The sequence below is a fragment of the Myotis nattereri genome, assembly GCF_964212035.1.
Source record: "Myotis nattereri genome assembly, chromosome: 7".
NCBI classification, from domain to species: Eukaryota; Metazoa; Chordata; class Mammalia; order Chiroptera; family Vespertilionidae; genus Myotis; species Myotis nattereri.
In genome coordinates, this window is record NC_138082.1 from 20136079 (window position 1) to 20153150 (window position 17072).

General features: G+C 41.4%; 1 protein-coding gene across 1 annotated transcript in view; it reads right to left on the bottom strand.

Annotated features, from left to right (window-relative positions):
* Nucleotides 1-3508: 3508 nt before the first annotated feature.
* PECR (peroxisomal trans-2-enoyl-CoA reductase) overlaps nt 3509-17072 on the bottom strand; it is a 32645-nt gene continuing 19081 nt past the window's right edge. Inside the window, exons 7-8 of the mRNA XM_081096328.1 lie at nt 6691-6802; nt 3509-4031 (exon numbers count right to left, since the gene is read on the bottom strand). Of these exons, the coding sequence (XP_080952454.1) occupies nt 3946-4031; nt 6691-6802 (198 nt within the window). The 3' untranslated portion in view covers nt 3509-3945. The remainder of the gene's footprint in view (nt 4032-6690; nt 6803-17072) is intronic.

Sequence of the window (17072 nt, forward strand, 5' to 3'; positions counted from 1 at the left end):
TCTGATAAATGGGCTCTAAGAGGGAGAGAAGAGAACTATATTGTTCTGCCGAGTAATGGAGGTGAAGTAGAAGTTGATGTGAGGAGCAGGAAATGGAGAGAAGCTGGAACAAAGATGAAACAGGAATGAGGGAGGCCGGTGTCAGCAGAGCATCCATAATGGGCTGTGTCTGAAGGAAGGTCAACTGCACATTTTTTTAAAAATGGATAAAAAAGAACTCTTTTCTTGGAAGCAGTCTGTTCGGTTAAAATTAACTTTCCACTGTAGGAGCCCTCACTTCTGAGAAATTATCAAAATGTTGTTACTGTGCCCTCCTAGTAAATTTACAGGTAAAACTATTTGTATGTAAAATTGAGCATCCTATGCAAGAAGTAGACACTGAATACTCAAGTAGTAGATACAAAAATTATGTATGAGTATGAGCAATTCATTTAAATGTGGAGGGAATGTCTGTTTAGAAGAGTATTTTTCTGCAAAAAGAATTTGAAGTGTTGTGATTCATACAGACTTAAAAGTCAGTTGATACCAAACTGATGTTCAGAGATCCCATGTAACCACCTCCAAAATGGTTATCTATTTGGAAAGGCACACTCTAAACAAACAATTAAAAATTGCTTGATGAAATGGCAAATTTTTGTTACATATATATTTGTCACATAAAAAAAGAAGAAAGTAAGGATCTCCCTGGTGAAGCTGCTCAAATGGCATGCTTACATTGTCTGGCTTCCCCTTTGGCTCCTTTCCTATTATTAAAAACTAGCTAATTACAACGGTATCACCACCATTTGGAACCTGGTCTCCCACACCTATGGACCACCCAGAACTATTGACATCCAGTGGAAATTCATCCTGTTTCTCCCAAATAACCTTTATGTATAATCAGCTAACTCTTTCCCATATTACCCTCTATCTAAGTTAAGTAACAAGACCATTTTAATTTTAATCGTTTTTTTACCTGGGGAATTTCCAAACTCACTCAAAGGTAGAGAGAATAGTAGAATCAACCATATAATGTATGATAGATGTCACGCTGCTTAAACGACCATTACCATGTTTCCACTCTCAGTTCTCTTGCTCCCTTCCTCTCCCCGACTTGTTTTTTAAACTGAAGTATTTGAAAGCAAATCCCAACATTTCTTCCCTGATGGGTAAGAAACTTTTATAAAAAGTAACTGCCATGCTATTATCACATCTAACAAAATGACCAGTAATCTTTAAATGTTATCTACTCATATGCAACCCATATTTAAATTCCTCAATTGTTTCTCAAAGCTGTTATAAAAAGTAAGTGGTAGAAGCTGGGATTTCAACACAGGTAGCAGACTCTAAAATCTATTACTTATGGAAAGGGAGAGTCTACCAATAGCTCTATAGAAATGGACAGAGAAAGCCAAAGCAAGCAGGGGGGCTTAATAAGCAGAAGTGTGGCTAATGGCAGAAGTGTGGCTGTATGCTGATGGCCAAAATAAGCATGCAAGGAGCAGTCAGCAGAAAGGCTTGTTAGTAACCTCAGCAAAGTGGTCTCAATCAGAAGGGGTCTTCAAGGTCTTTCCTTGTAGGGCACTGACAACTTCAAGGAGAGCAAGTTTGGAGGCTACAGATGGAAACAGGTCAGAGAGCCTTGCTAGACGTGGGGAGAAGTCCCCCAGGGATGCAGTGTTGACATCGACAGCATTAGGACTTGGCAGGTCCCCACAATCTGACTCCCACTAGGGCAGAGTGCACACATGCTTCTCACTCTACGTGGTGGGTGAAAAGTGCCACTAACCAACAGAGAGCCTCGGTTATCAGACAAACCGTAACTAGCCTTGTCCACAAGACAAGATTCAAACTACGCATACCTGTCTTAAGGCAAGAGCTAGACAATCACTAGCTTTTGATCTAATACACCTTTTTCGAAAATGGGTTTGAATCTTTCTGCTAGTTGATCTTATTCAGGCAGCTACTTCAGTGAAGTGAAACTCTTGTAAACAAGGAAGAAACACTAAGAGCAAAAACAAAAGTTCAAGAGGAAGCTTTGCAGCCAAGTCTTGGAATCTCAAGCAGGCACTTGTGTCCAGACACAAGGTGACACTTTTTTGTGCCAAGTCCCTGGATAGTGTTAAAAGTAAATGGGGCCAAAACAGTTATAGGATATAGTCATGTGGCAGCCATGAAAACGCACAGTGAGTGACAGCTTTGGATCCACCAGTGCATTTGCCGTTGGGATGCTCCCGGCCAAAAACTGAACACAGCCAAGTTGTTAACTCAGGCCTATTCCTGTGAGCCATGGGGCCAACCAATGGGTGACTGGCTCAAGGACTTCCCATCTGCCCGGTTGACCCTTTCCTGGACTGTGTCCTGGTCTGAAATTCTTCCTTCACAGTTGTCAGAACTTCATTACAGCCGTAATCAGGGGAAGCCCTGTGAGGCAGTGGAGGGAAAATCTGTCTAATAAGCAATCTGTAGACAGTGCAACCTGTGTTCACGCTGGAAAGAAAACTAGCCCCAAGTGAGAATATATACAGATGGCCCACGGCCACGTGGTTTAGCCAGGCACCTAAAAGGAAAAGGACAGAAAAGTTGGAAACCAGGAGGCCTGGGCCAGAAGCATGTGGACAAAACACTGAGGAGTGGGCACAAAGTACTATTTTTGTCTCACACATTCATGCCCCCAGAAGAGGCACAGAACACCAAGGAGACCAGATGACTCAGTCGGTTGGGGCTCCCCAGCCCCCAAAGGCTGCTGCCACAGAACTGGCCTATGGGCACAAGAGTGAAGGAAAACTGCAAACAGGCCCAACATCATGGGCTCCCGCTTAAGCAAAGCCTATGCAGTTGGAGCTGCCTCTGAATGCGCACCCTGTCCACGCAGAGACCGACGCTGAGCCCCGATGTGGCACTGTTCCTGAAGGAAAGTGACAGGCTGCTTGACGCCAAGGCCCCAAGTGGGCAGGTTACAGGTTCACTGCTTCTCAGCTGTGTCACAATGGATCTGGGCCCTTTAGTCTTTCCTTTGCCAGCTGACACCGAGCTTTGTCAGGAGAGGGCGATGGAGAGACACTGCAGGAGGTCAAGGCTTTCCTCTCCAGACTCCAGTCTGCAGGCCTTGGTGGTGGTGCAGGGCAGCCAGGCGCAGCAGCGTCCCTGGCACCTCCCTCAGGTAGTTGTGTAGCAGAGCCTCTGCTGAGACACCTCCCGTGAAGTTTCCCCTGGCACCCGAGATGGTGGATTATCTCGGGCAAGTTCCAGAGGGCAGATTTCCAGCAAGTTCCACCAGCAGAACACCACAGTGACTGCCCAGCCATGAGGTAGGCCGGCCCGGGCCCTCCCAACAAGGTTTGGATGTCAGCTGGGAGGTGGGGTGGGGGGAGTAGGGTTTTTCATCTCAGTCCCAGTAGCTTAGTAGCTGTTCCTGGTAACTGTTATTCCCATGTTCTTTAAAGTCCTCCTTACTTCCCACTAGCCAATCTTTTGCATTTAGAAGGTTTATAGAAATTCGATTTCATGAAAACAAACCACACATCGATAGTTACCATAAAGCTTTATTGGTTCAAAGGTGTTTGCCAGGTAAAATTAGTCACTATATAACTCCAGTTGTTGGAATCATAATGGTGCCACAATTTAGATTTATTACAAGTAAACCTTTTAGGAGATCACGATATCTCTATTATTAATTAGAAAGTATTCCACTCTTCAAATACCTTTCTTAGAATTCAAAGTATAATCATAAAGTATGTTGATTTCCATTCTTAATTTAAAAAAAAATACAGGTTAAATGGTATTAGTTGGGACTTAAAAATGCATTTATTTCAGGAATAGTTTTGCATAGACAAAATTGAAAACATTAAAAAAAAAACAAAGTGATTTTTCTATACAAATTACATGCTCCTATAAAGTACAAAAATGCATTCTTAAGATGTTAAGGCATTTTTGGGACAAAAGACACCTCCTTCTTTCTTTAGTTTAGAGATTGGCTTTAAGCTTTAAAGTCTCTTTCATCCTTTTGACAACAGAAAGGTCCCCTGTTCCCTCCGGCCAGTTGTCATGATCTGTTAAGTAAGTGGAAAACCTCGTGTCACTTGCAAATCTATTAACCTTATTAGTCCTCCTACTTTCCACCAAACCCTCTTGTTATTTTCCCTGGTTCACCCCTTTTCTCAGAAAGAAAAAAGAAATTATTAGGACAAGTAGCACAGGTTTTGAGAAAATCCTGGGTTTGAGTCCCAGCTCTGCCACTTACTAGCTTTTCAGAATTGGGAAAAATTACTCTTTCAGAGCCTCGGTTTCCTCATCTATTAAAGGGGGTAACCACATCTATCTTTTCAAGTTGTGAGAATTAAATGTGACACCCTATGTACAGCACTTGGCATACTGTAGACATTCAATAAATATTACTTCCTTAATAATGATGATTTTAAAACAGCGTGCTTACTTTGTACCAGGCACATCGAGTTGCCTCCCCAGCACCCAGTCCCTCATCTCCTCTTTCCAATAGCCTGTTTACACTTACAATTCCATCAGGTTCTGCGGAAGTGACCACACTTAGACCACTGACTGATGACTGGCTGATGTAAGTCAACCAATGCACTCCATTCCCTTGACCGTTGTTATTCATTGGGGATGGTCATTTGCATAAACTGGTCCAAAGCAGAGTAGATCTCAGAATTTTGTTAGAAAAGTTGAAAGAAAGTCATTCCCTTCCCCACTCTCTCTCTGTCCAGATGAATGTGAAAAAAGAAGCATGAAGCGATAAGAGCAGCAGGCAGCCATCCTGCAACCAGGAGAGTTAGTCTTAAAGCCAACATCATAGAAGCAAAAACGTAAGTAAGGAAAACAAAATGCCCTTGGTGAGTTCACTGAGCTGCTGAGTCACGTCTCACCTGCTTCTCAGTTACTCAAGGCAACAAATTCTTTTATGGCTCAAGCCAGCGTGAGTTGCACCTGAAAGCATCCTATCTGACCCAGGGTTTTAAATGTACATTATCTAACTTGATCTTTCCAACAGCTTACAAAATTAATACTATAAGTGAACCCACCTGATGGAAATGAAAGTGGAGGCTTACAGAAATTAATTTTCCCAAGGTCAAACAGCTAGTAAGGGTATAGCCAGGTTTCCATCATAGACATTCTTACCAGGGCTGGCAACCTTAAAGAAAACACTACAAGGAGAGGCTAAGTATTCCTACTCATAATTTTGGGGGAGTATATTCTTTAAAAATAGATGTGACTGCTTTCCTTAAACACCTTAAAAGAATGGCTCAGCCCATGTGGCTCAGTGGTTGAGTGTGGACCTATGAACCAGGAGGTCACAGTTCGATTCCCAGTCAGGGCACATGCCCGGGGTTTCAGGCTCAATCCCCATAGGGGGCATGCAGGATACAGCTGATCAGAGATTCTCTCTCATCATTGATGTTTCTTTCTCTCCCTCTTCCCTTCCTCCCTGAAATCAGTAAAAAATACTAAAACCCTAAATAATGTTTTTGTAATGATAAAAAATAGTGTTAGAATTACAAAAGAAAATCATGACACTGGAGGCCTGGAGAAGCAGCCACCTGGAGTTCTTTCCCTTTATAAAGGAAAAACAGTGCAACTCACCGTAACAAATACTACTGACTCAGCTCTGGTGAGGGAAGTGGAAAGATTCTCTTCCACTCTGGCTACGTTAAATACTATCAGAAAACAATACCACATAACCATGTAGGCATTTCTGTGTTCATAACTGAGACCCTTAAAACCAAAGTCCATTTCCATTGATGCTATTTGTAAAGAAATATATCTGGGAAGGGAAAATAATAAGTAATATTATAGTCCCGTACTAATCATTTATCAATGCAAAGGTCTTTACCCTTGATCAGACTGTTAGCATATGAAAAAGTAGGTTGAACCTGGGTCCCTGATATGAAACTCAAAGACAAATGCATTACATCAACCACATTTTAGTTTGCTAGTAGCCACATAGTCAATTATCTTGAGCAACAGTTTGAATACATTTGAATTTTATATCTTTTTCTTTATTTTGGGAGTGATTAACTTGAATATGCCTTTTAATTTCTATAAATTTGTTTTGTCATTTGCAAAATTAGGATATTGGACTGATTTTTTTAGGATCTTTTCAATCCCAAAGTTCTCTGGTCTAGTCATGAGACACAGACACACACACACACACACACATTTGTGTGTAATATCTACATTTGGTTGAGCCTTACAAAACTACTGTTTTATACATCAAAAATGAATACAGCAAATTCATATGGTTTCATTTAATATATATCCCAAAGATAGTGTAAAACACCATAACCCCTCTCCACCTAACATGTCTGATTCTTCTGCTCAGATATACAAGCCACTTACTGGAGGAATTAAGAGGAATTTGATCTAAAAAAATAATATAGCAACTTCTTGCCTTTTTTCTATCTCTTTCTTAAACATATATACTCATATTGAGAATATTTTTCAAGGTTCAAATACTACCAACTTACACACATACCAAAAAAAACCCACCTTTTAAAATATATATAAAGCTAAGTTCTATAAATAAATATATATATAGATATAGATATTTTTGTGATGAGGAATATTTCCTTTAAAAATCATATCATGAATATAAACAAGTTGCACATTTTGATGTGCTAAAGAGAAAACTCTCATCTCTTGAGTAACTACTTAAGACATTTTGAAAATATGAACACTCATTGCTTGACTGCTCACCTGGTACATCAAACATGTGATTATACAGAGACTGGCCCCCATCTACATCCACCAACTGTCCGGTGATGAAGGAAGCTGCTGGAGATAGCAGAAAGCATACCAAGGGGGAAATCTGGAAATGGAAACATACACATGCTCAGAAAAGCTGAAGAATCTCCTCTTTGCCTGCTTCCCAATCCTGAGTAAACACATCTCAGAGCACACGACTACAACATGAATTCCAAGGTATATGTGCACCATAAGCTGGCAGTACATAGACAGCGGCCTCTTTTTATTTGAGCATCATGAAAATCAGGTAAGAGATTACGGTGAAGACAGCCAGACAGGACAGAGCCTTTGATGGCAGCCAATAAGCTACACAACGTGAAGAAGTCAAAGTAAACACAGGGCTCAATTTGGGCTCTTTTCCATTTCAAACAACTCAGCTCCTTCTACACCTTTCATTGCTCACCACAACCATACTTCTCATTGCAGCCACGTGCCTTTTATATCTGTGTCCCTGAAATAGTCAATGTGCCTGTGGACAATGACATGGCGTGCCTGTCGGTTTAGTCTATGGTCCTGCAGGCCAAAAGCCCAGCAACTCAGACTACAGGAGCTTTCTGCCAGAGGGACGTCAGAATCCCAGAGCATCCCCTAAAAATTCAGCTAGATCACTGATGAATTCAGCAACATCTATTCCAAAAACCAGAAAGAAAGAAAGAAAGAAGAAAGAAAGAAAGAAAAAAGAATTTTTAATTAAAAATTCAGCTAGATCACTGATGAGTTCAGCAACATCTATTCCAAAAACCAGAAAGAAAGAAAGAAGAAAGAAAGAAAGAAAGAAAGAAAGAAAGAAAGAAAGAAAAGAAAAGAAAAGAAAAGAAAAGAAAAGAAAAGAAAAGAAAAGAAAAGAAAAGAAAAGAAAGAAAGAAAGAAAGAAAGAAAGAAAGAAAGAAAGAAAGAAATCACTACACTGGATGTAAAGGAACTCTCATGGGAGGCTGTTGGCACAGGCCGAGTTCCTCAAAGGTGATCCTAAGCACTTGCACTGGAATGCTTAGGGATTCTTATTGAAACTCCAGATCCTAGACCCTACGTGAGAGCTTCTGCAATGTCAGCTCTGGGGTTGGGGCCCCAGAATCTACCATTTTATCAGGATCCCAAGCAGGGCTGGAATTTGGGTGAGGCTAATGAGGAGTTTAGGGTGCAGCATTTAAGGAGGTGCTTCCTCTTGGAGCAGATCCTATACTGGCACAGCCCTGAGGGTGAGCATGTTCTTAAATTTTGTGTTCACAGCTTGCTTGCCTCACTCTAATCCTGGTCCTGTACTTAGCACTGTAGCCATGTGGTTATGGTGAGTTGAGACTCTGAGATCCTGGAGGGCAGGCATAGCTTTTTCTCCATCCTTGTGTCCCCAGCAGCTACTATAAAACTGAACTGTCTAAAACGGAGGCCACTAGCCATGACACTACCAAAGCACTTTCCACATGGCTAGTCTGAATTGAGATGTGCTGTAAGTGTAAAACACACATGAGATTCTGAAGACTTATATGAAAAGAAGAATGTAAAAGATCTCATTAATTACTTTTATATTAATTATATGTTGAAATGATGATGTTTTAAATATATTGGATTAAATAAAATATATTGTCAAATCTAAGTTCACTTCTTTTTGCCTTTTTTAAATGTGGCTACTAGGAAGCTTAAGATTACATATGTGACTATTGTTATTTCTGTTGTTATATTTATTTTATTGATATTTTTGAGAGAGAGACAGAGGAAGAGAAAGGGATAGAGAGCTAGAAACATTGATGAGAAAGAAACCTTCATTGCATACCCCTTACTGTGGATCGAGCCTGCAAATCAGGCATGTGCCCTGACCGGGAATCAAACTGTGACCTCTTGGTTCCTGGATCGATGCTCAGCAACTGAAGCACACCAGCCGAGCTATACTTATTTTTGAATCAATAATTTATAAGTTCCCACATTACTGGGAGAGGGGAGAGAGATCTGAGCCATGGTAACGCTAACCACCAGACTCGGTTTACCCTATTTAATCTACCAATGACAACTTGCCTTGGGAACATGTTTTGTTAGTCAACCAACCAATGAAAGCTCCTCGATTCTAAAAGTCAGCCAGTTAGGAAGACTCTCTTCAATAAGCTCCTTTCTAAATCCAGCCAAAGAACAACCCTCTCACACATATAACTATGACCTTAGATAGTGTTTTGCATAAAATAAGCACTTAACAAATATATACAGAATGAAGAAATCTTTATGCCTCTCTTCCCCCGAAAGGAGGGTATGTTGCATTACCTAGCCCCTAATCCAGTCTTTGCCCACCATTAAATAATACTGAATTGAATAGAAGCTATCTGCTAGGTAAAAGACATGTAACGATTCAAGATTCCTGCTTTAATTTTTACCTGGAGCTCAACATGGAGCTAAACTGAACTAATGAAATTCTGATAATTACCAAATTAAGTAGGCATTATTGCTATATTGCCGGGGTCCAACCCCAGCAGGTCCAGGGGTTCCCAAAGGCGTGGACGGAGTCGGCGAAGAAGGAAGGACACGGAAGCAGCATTCAGTTGATCAGCAGCCTAGCCAGGATCTCTAGCCAGGATCTCCAGCCAAGTTCTGGTCTGGATCTCCAGCGAAGTTCTGGTTCGGATCTCCAGCCAGGTTCTGTGTCCATGTTCTCTTGCTAGGCTCTCCAGGTTCTCCAGCCAGGTTCTGTAGCCATGTTCCCTCGCTAGGTTCTCCAGCCAGGTTCTGTCCAGGTTCTCCAGCCAGGTTCAGTCACCAGGTTCTAGTCAGGTTCTCTTGCCAATTTCTGTAGTCAGGTTCAGTCCAGGATCTTTTGCCATGTTCTCTCCAGCGAAGTTCTTCTGTCTGTAGGTTCTGTGTAGGTTCTGTCTTCTAAGTTCTGTGTCCTAAGTTCTGTGTCTTGCTGTCTTGTTACATCTGTATTTATACCAGTTGATTCAGTCCTATCAATCTCTATTACAAAGGTTAGTGCGTTTCTTATCTCCATTCCAGGGAGTAAAGATTATGTAGCTTAAGCATGATTGTTCATAGTTAAAGTGATTAATTACCCGCCTGGCACTTAGTTGAGGGGTTTTATTCCCTCCCTAACTTCAGGGGAAAATCCCTACCTGGGGAAACAACCTTTCTCAGAGAGGAGACCTTGGTTAAAACACATAGTGCCAAGGTGAGCAAACATATTAAGAACAGTATGCCATATATGCCAGGTCTTTTGAAACAGCAAGGATGGACCGGCTCCTGGCAAATTCCCCCTTTTTTATTTTTTAAAAGCAGGCATTAAAAAGAAAAACCCCAAATGCTCTCTTGTATCCATTTTAAGAGTAGGATTGGCGCTTTCCACTATTACCTGAGTCCTGATCTATCACCCCAGGGAGAGCTTGCCAATCCTGCACTTTCCCGGGGTGGAAAGGCTGCAGTGGGGTTAAGGATAAGGCTCCTTGGGCCTACCTCCTCCCATGCCTTTACATTTACCTTTCCTTCCTCAGAAAAGCATGGACATACTTCTTGTATAAAACGTTCTGTCTGACTGGGAGTAACCTTAATTCCTCTGCTAGCAAGCATATATGTTAAAAGATCAATACAGAGTCTTTTTTCTTTAGACTCAGTATGGCACATCTTCTTAATCTAAAGATCAATACAGAGTCTTCTTTCTTTGGACTCAGTATGGCACATCTTCTCAATCTAAGGATCAATACAGAGTCTTCTTTCTTTGGACTCAGTATGGCACATCTTCTCAATCTAAGTTCTGTACTATCCACCTTCTTACCCTACTTATCTTCTATAGGGGGGTCTGTAGCACCCTGGTGGAGTCCTATCCGTCCCGAGTGTGGGGGTTCTCAATGGAGGGGGCTTACCTAGGGGAACCCTGTTCCAGGGGTTCCCAAAGGTGTGGACGGAGTCGGCGAAGACTATCCACCCTCTTCCTACGGTGGAGTCCGATCCGTCCCGAGTGTGGGGCGCTTACCTAGGGGTCCCTGTTCGGGCGCCAGATGCCGGGGTCCAACCCCAGCAGGTCCAGGGGTTCCCAAAGGCGTGGACGGAGTCGGCGAAGAAGGAAGGACACGGAAGCAGCATTCAGTTGATCAGCAGCCTAGCCAGGATCTCTAGCCAGGATCTCCAGCCAAGTTCTGGTCTGGATCTCCAGCGAAGTTCTGGTTCGGATCTCCAGCCAGGTTCTGTGTCCATGTTCTCTTGCTAGGCTCTCCAGGTTCTCCAGCCAGGTTCTGTAGCCATGTTCCCTCGCTAGGTTCTCCAGCCAGGTTCTGTCCAGGTTCTCCAGCCAGGTTCAGTCACCAGGTTCTAGTCAGGTTCTCTTGCCAATTTCTGTAGTCAGGTTCAGTCCAGGATCTTTTGCCATGTTCTCTCCAGCGAAGTTCTTCTGTCTGTAGGTTCTGTGTAGGTTCTGTCTTCTAAGTTCTGTGTCCTAAGTTCTGTGTCTTGCTGTCTTGTTACATCTGTATTTATACCAGTTGATTCAGTCCTATCACTCTCTATTACAAAGGTTAGTGCGTTTCTTATCTCCATTCCAGGGAGTAAAGATTATGTAGCTTAAGCATGATTGTTCATAGTTAAAGTGATTAATTACCCGCCTGGCACTTAGTTGAGGGGTTTTATTCCCTCCCTAACTTCAGGGGAAAATCCCTACCTGGGGAAACAACCTTTCTCAGAGAGGAGACCTTGGTTAAAACACATAGTGCCAAGGTGAGCAAACATATTAAGAACAGTATGCCATATATGCCAGGTCTTTTGAAACAGCAAGGATGGACCGGCTCCTGGCAAATTCCCCCTTTTTTATTTTTTAAAAGCAGGCATTAAAAAGAAAAACCCCAAATGCTCTCTTGTATCCATTTTAAGAGTAGGATTGGCGCTTTCCACTATTACCTGAGTCCTGATCTATCACCCCAGGGAGAGCTTGCCAATCCTGCACTTTCCCGGGGTGGAAAGGCTGCAGTGGGGTTAAGGATAAGGCTCCTTGGGCCTACCTCCTCCCATGCCTTTACATTTACCTTTCCTTCCTCAGAAAAGCATGGACATACTTCTTGTATAAAACGTTCTGTCTGACTGGGAGTAACCTTAATTCCTCTGCTAGCAAGCATATATGTTAAAAGATCAATACAGAGTCTTTTTTCTTTAGACTCAGTATGGCACATCTTCTTAATCTAAAGATCAATACAGAGTCTTCTTTCTTTGGACTCAGTATGGCACATCTTCTCAATCTAAGGATCAATACAGAGTCTTCTTTCTTTGGACTCAGTATGGCACATCTTCTCAATCTAAGTTCTGTACTATCCACCTTCTTACCCTACTTATCTTCTATAGGGGGGTCTGTAGCACCCTGGTGGAGTCCTATCCGTCCCGAGTGTGGGGGTTCTCAATGGAGGGGGCTTACCTAGGGGAACCCTGTTCCAGGGGTTCCCAAAGGTGTGGACGGAGTCGGCGAAGACTATCCACCCTCTTCCTACGGTGGAGTCCGATCCGTCCCGAGTGTGGGGCGCTTACCTAGGGGTCCCTGTTCGGGCGCCAGATGCCGGGGTCCAACCCCAGCAGGTCCAGGGGTTCCCAAAGGCGTGGACGGAGTCGGCGAAGAAGGAAGGACACGGAAGCAGCATTCAGTTGATCAGCAGCCTAGCCAGGATCTCTAGCCAGGATCTCCAGCCAAGTTCTGGTCTGGATCTCCAGCGAAGTTCTGGTTCGGATCTCCAGCCAGGTTCTGTGTCCATGTTCTCTTGCTAGGCTCTCCAGGTTCTCCAGCCAGGTTCTGTAGCCATGTTCCCTCGCTAGGTTCTCCAGCCAGGTTCTGTCCAGGTTCTCCAGCCAGGTTCAGTCACCAGGTTCTAGTCAGGTTCTCTTGCCAATTTCTGTAGTCAGGTTCAGTCCAGGATCTTTTGCCATGTTCTCTCCAGCGAAGTTCTTCTGTCTGTAGGTTCTGTGTAGGTTCTGTCTTCTAAGTTCTGTCTTCTAAGTTCTGTGTCTTGCTGTCTTGTTACATCTGTATTTATACCAGTTGATTCAGTCCTATCAATCTCTATTACAAAGGTTAGTGCGTTTCTTATCTCCATTCCAGGGAGTAAAGATTATGTAGCTTAAGCATGATTGTTCATAGTTAAAGTGATTAATTACCCGCCTGGCACTTAGTTGAGGGGTTTTATTCCCTCCCTAACTTCAGGGGAAAATCCCTACCTGGGGAAACAACCTTTCTCAGAGAGGAGACCTTGGTTAAAACACATAGTGCCAAGGTGAGCAAACATATTAAGAACAGTATGCCATATATGCCAGGTCTTTTGAAACAGCAAGGATGGACCGGCTCCCGGCACTATATCTTCAGATGATGTCTTCTTTACTTTAATTTTAATGGAATCCATTTGATGGATGGACTTGAAGTACTAAGCCATTCGCCATAGTTTTATCAATCAGTAAACACTAATAGAGACTAGCAACTTGCATCAATTTTATGTGGTCAACACCTCTTTTAGCTCAGTTACCTGTTTATGTTCAGCTCTGTTTATCAAAGATCACATCAGGAAAGCTTTAAATAAGCTTGGGTTAGAATGTCAGTACCATGACCTCCACATGGCCTTAAGTTGATTACTGAACCCCATTAGCCCTTAGTTGCTTAATTTGTAAAAATGAGTGTGCAGGATCTCAAAAGCCAATTGAAGGTCTGCCATGTGCTGCATTCCCTTTCTGAGAGATATTGACAGATACCAGGAGAGGTCAAGGCAGTTCCTTTTGAAACTATAGCTATATTCTGACCCCCTGACTACCCCAGGGACCGTCAATTAAAGGAAGGCAACTCAGCGTTAAGCAGTTGGGCCAATGGCCTTTTGTGAAAATTCCGCCCAAAATGGAACATTGATGATTAACTGGAGCAAACAGAGTATCTTGGAAACATGAGCTAGGCATGCTAGGACACAATCAAGCAGAAGCCAAAAGTCTCACCTTATTCTGAAGCATCTCACAATAGCTACCATCATCTCTGCTTCCCTTCACAACCAAACCTTTTGAAGGTAACATCTACATCAAGCATGTCAAACTCAAAGGTTAACACGGGACAAATAAACGAGACATGTGGCCCGCAGGCCACGAGTTTAACATGCCTGATCTACCAGGTGTACCGGTTAATAATGCAGATTTTGTAATCAAAGAAAACCCGATAATTTCAAGAGAAACATCAAAAGTGCTTTAGTCAAAGTAATGTCCATCGCTAGCTACACATTTCCCCCATCTTTCAGGTAGTATGTGGATACTATCTCAATAGAACTTTTCTTGTTTTGAGGCAAACCATTCAGAGACCCAATTTTCCACTTCTTCGTATGTTTTGAAGTGCTGCTCAGAAAGTGCATGTGCCATCGATCGGAACAAGTGGTAATCTGAAGGAGCAAGGTCCAGTGAATACAGCGGGTGGGTTAATACTTCCCAGGCAAGACCTTTTAACATGTCTTTAACTGGTTTAGAAGTGTGTGATGGTGCATTATCATGAAGCAAAATTACTTTGCCGTATCTTCTGGCTCATTCCGGTCGTTTTTTTAAGTATACAATAACTTTCAGCAGCACTTTTCTTCAAAATAATGAATTAAAACTTCCCGCAAATGCTCTTTCTTTTGGCACAAAATTTGACATTTTTAAGCGTAAAAATATCTATGATGTTAACACCTTCAGAAAATTTGACATATGAAGTTTTGAAGCTTGTCAATACAACAAAATAGCATACATATCAAATCGCATATATATCAACATATGTGTAACTCCATCTATTGAAAGAAATCCGCATTATTAACCGGTACACCTGGTACATTGTCAGTTAAAGCATGATCAGCAAAACCCTAGGTGTACCTAAGGTCAAAACTACTTTCAAAATAATGCTAAGTCCTTATTTGCATTTTTCACTTTGTTGACATTTGTGCTAATGGTGCCAAAGCAATGGTGGGAAAGACTGCTGGAGCCTCAGCATGAGTCATGGCAGGAACACAAAACTGACCTAGTGATCCTTATACCAGTAGTCATTATATCCTTCACCGGCAAGTACTTTTTGGGGGTGGGGGCAGCCTGTTTCACGTTAGAATGTCCTTGGTGAAGCAGGAAAAATTATTAATCTCAACCACTGAGCCTACACCTTTTTGATATCCTGCATGATGAAAGAGGAATTACACATTAAGCTCTGCTGCAATAGGAGTATAATGGTTGCCTCAAGGAAACGAATGTGCAATTGAGTTGAGAGCTGAAGGAGTCACATTTTCCAAGAAACACCTTTTTTATTTGAAAGAGCAAAGTGCAGTTACTGATCTTGGATACTGGGCATTTTTCAAAAATGAACACAGTGAGACTGTCACTTTAAAGGGAAATGACTGGCAGTATCTGTTATCCATGGCAAGATTTGAGCTTTCAGGTGAAAATTAGAATTTTGTTATTGTACATCAACACTTAGGATTGTGTGTCAACATTCAGAAAATATGCATTACTCAGGGAACCAATATTTTCCAAAAGATCAATGCCTGATGTTACAAAATCATCTATGGGTCAGAGACCCAGCCTAACTGCCAGAAAGATCAATAGATTGTAATGTAACAGAGCACAAAAAGTTCACTGGCATGCTTCCAGGTTCCACACTGCAACTAATCTTTAAAAACTGCCACTTTTTGCCAGGGTGGTATGGCTCAGTGGTTGAGCATTGACCCATGAACCAGAAGGTCATCGTGTGATTCCCAGTCAGGGCACATACACAGGTTGTGGGCTTGATCTCCAGTAGGGGGAGTTCAGGAGGTGGTCAATCACTGTTTCTATTTCTCCTCTCCCTTCCTCTCCGAAATCAATAAAAACATTTTTTAATTAAAAAAATAATAAAATAAAAACTTCCACTTTTTGAATAGTAAAGAATATTCACAATTATTTGAAAATGCTAATATTAATAAATGTGCCTCTGTTTCCAACTGCCCATGTGTAAGAAGCCAGCTTTTCTCCATATGCTTTAACCAAACAATGTATTGCTACAGATTGGATGCAGAGACAGATATGAAAGTCCAGCTGTATTCTAGTAAGCCATACATTGAAGATATTTGTATAAATGTTTTGTTTTTGAAAATATAGTTATTTTTTATTAAAAATAGTACTCCTGCCCAGTCAGCGTGACTCTGGTTGAGTGTCGACCTGCAGACTGAAAGCAAATTGAAGAAAAGAACAGAGTAGAATCCCTTTTTGTTTTAAAAAAAAAAAAGTCTATAAATATGGATATTTTTGTGTGTGCATACATCAAACTGATAATGAAAGGTAGTTCTAGGAATTAAAACACATTTTCTTCAAGAATGTTATGATTTTGCTTTTATATTTAGCACTTCAATATATCTAAAAATTATTTTGCATATATGTGATGTGAGAGAGGTGGTCTAATTTATTTCTAAATGAACAGCGCATTGCTGCAAAACTTTTTCAGATTTATTCTTTCCCCATAAATCTGAAAAGCTGCTTTTATCCTACAAACTCCCATAGATACATGGTACTGATACAAGAGTCCATTATATTCCACTAATTTTAATCTATTACAGTACCAGCACCAGATGTTGTAAATAAGTATTGCATTAGAGTATGTTTTGATGTCAGGAAGATCAAATCCTCCCATTATTCTTTTTCAACAGTTTTGGCTTTTTTTGCATAAATATTTTTCTAAACAAACTTCAGAATCAGTGTGTTAAATTTCAAAAATATATTGAGTTTATACATTAATTTAGAAAAACTTGATTTCAATAACATTGATTCTCTCCATTGAGGAAGATGACATGTCTCTATTTTGGTCTTTAGTAATAAAATGTTTTTTGTTCAGAGCTAAGTTGACTCCAGGTATTCTAATTTTTATTATTATTATGGAAACAATAACTTTTTTTTCATTACATTTTAAGACTGATATAGCTAACATTTATGAAAGCTATTAATTTTTTCATACTTAAACCTGACCACCTTACAAAAGTTGTGTATGGAATGTCATATAGTCATAATAGTCTGACTTGCTTAGGGTCCTGTCACGTGATAAAATAACGTAGCTGGAAAAATGCAATGAAACACGCTCTTCTTAATTCACACTGCATTTGCTCCTGAATAAAGTCTGCTGTGAGCACCCTAGCCCACTTGGCTCAGTGGATAGAGCATCGACCTGTGGATTGAAAGGTCCCAGGTTTGATTCTGGTCAAGGGCACATGCCCAGGTTGTAAGCTCAATCCCTAGTGTAGGGTGTGCAGGAGGCAGCCTATTAGTAATTTTCTCTCATCACTGATGTTTCTATCTCTCTCTCCCTCTCCCTTCCTCTCTGAAATCAATAAAAATATATGTTAAAAAAAAAAGACTGTTGTGAGCATTCAAAGTGA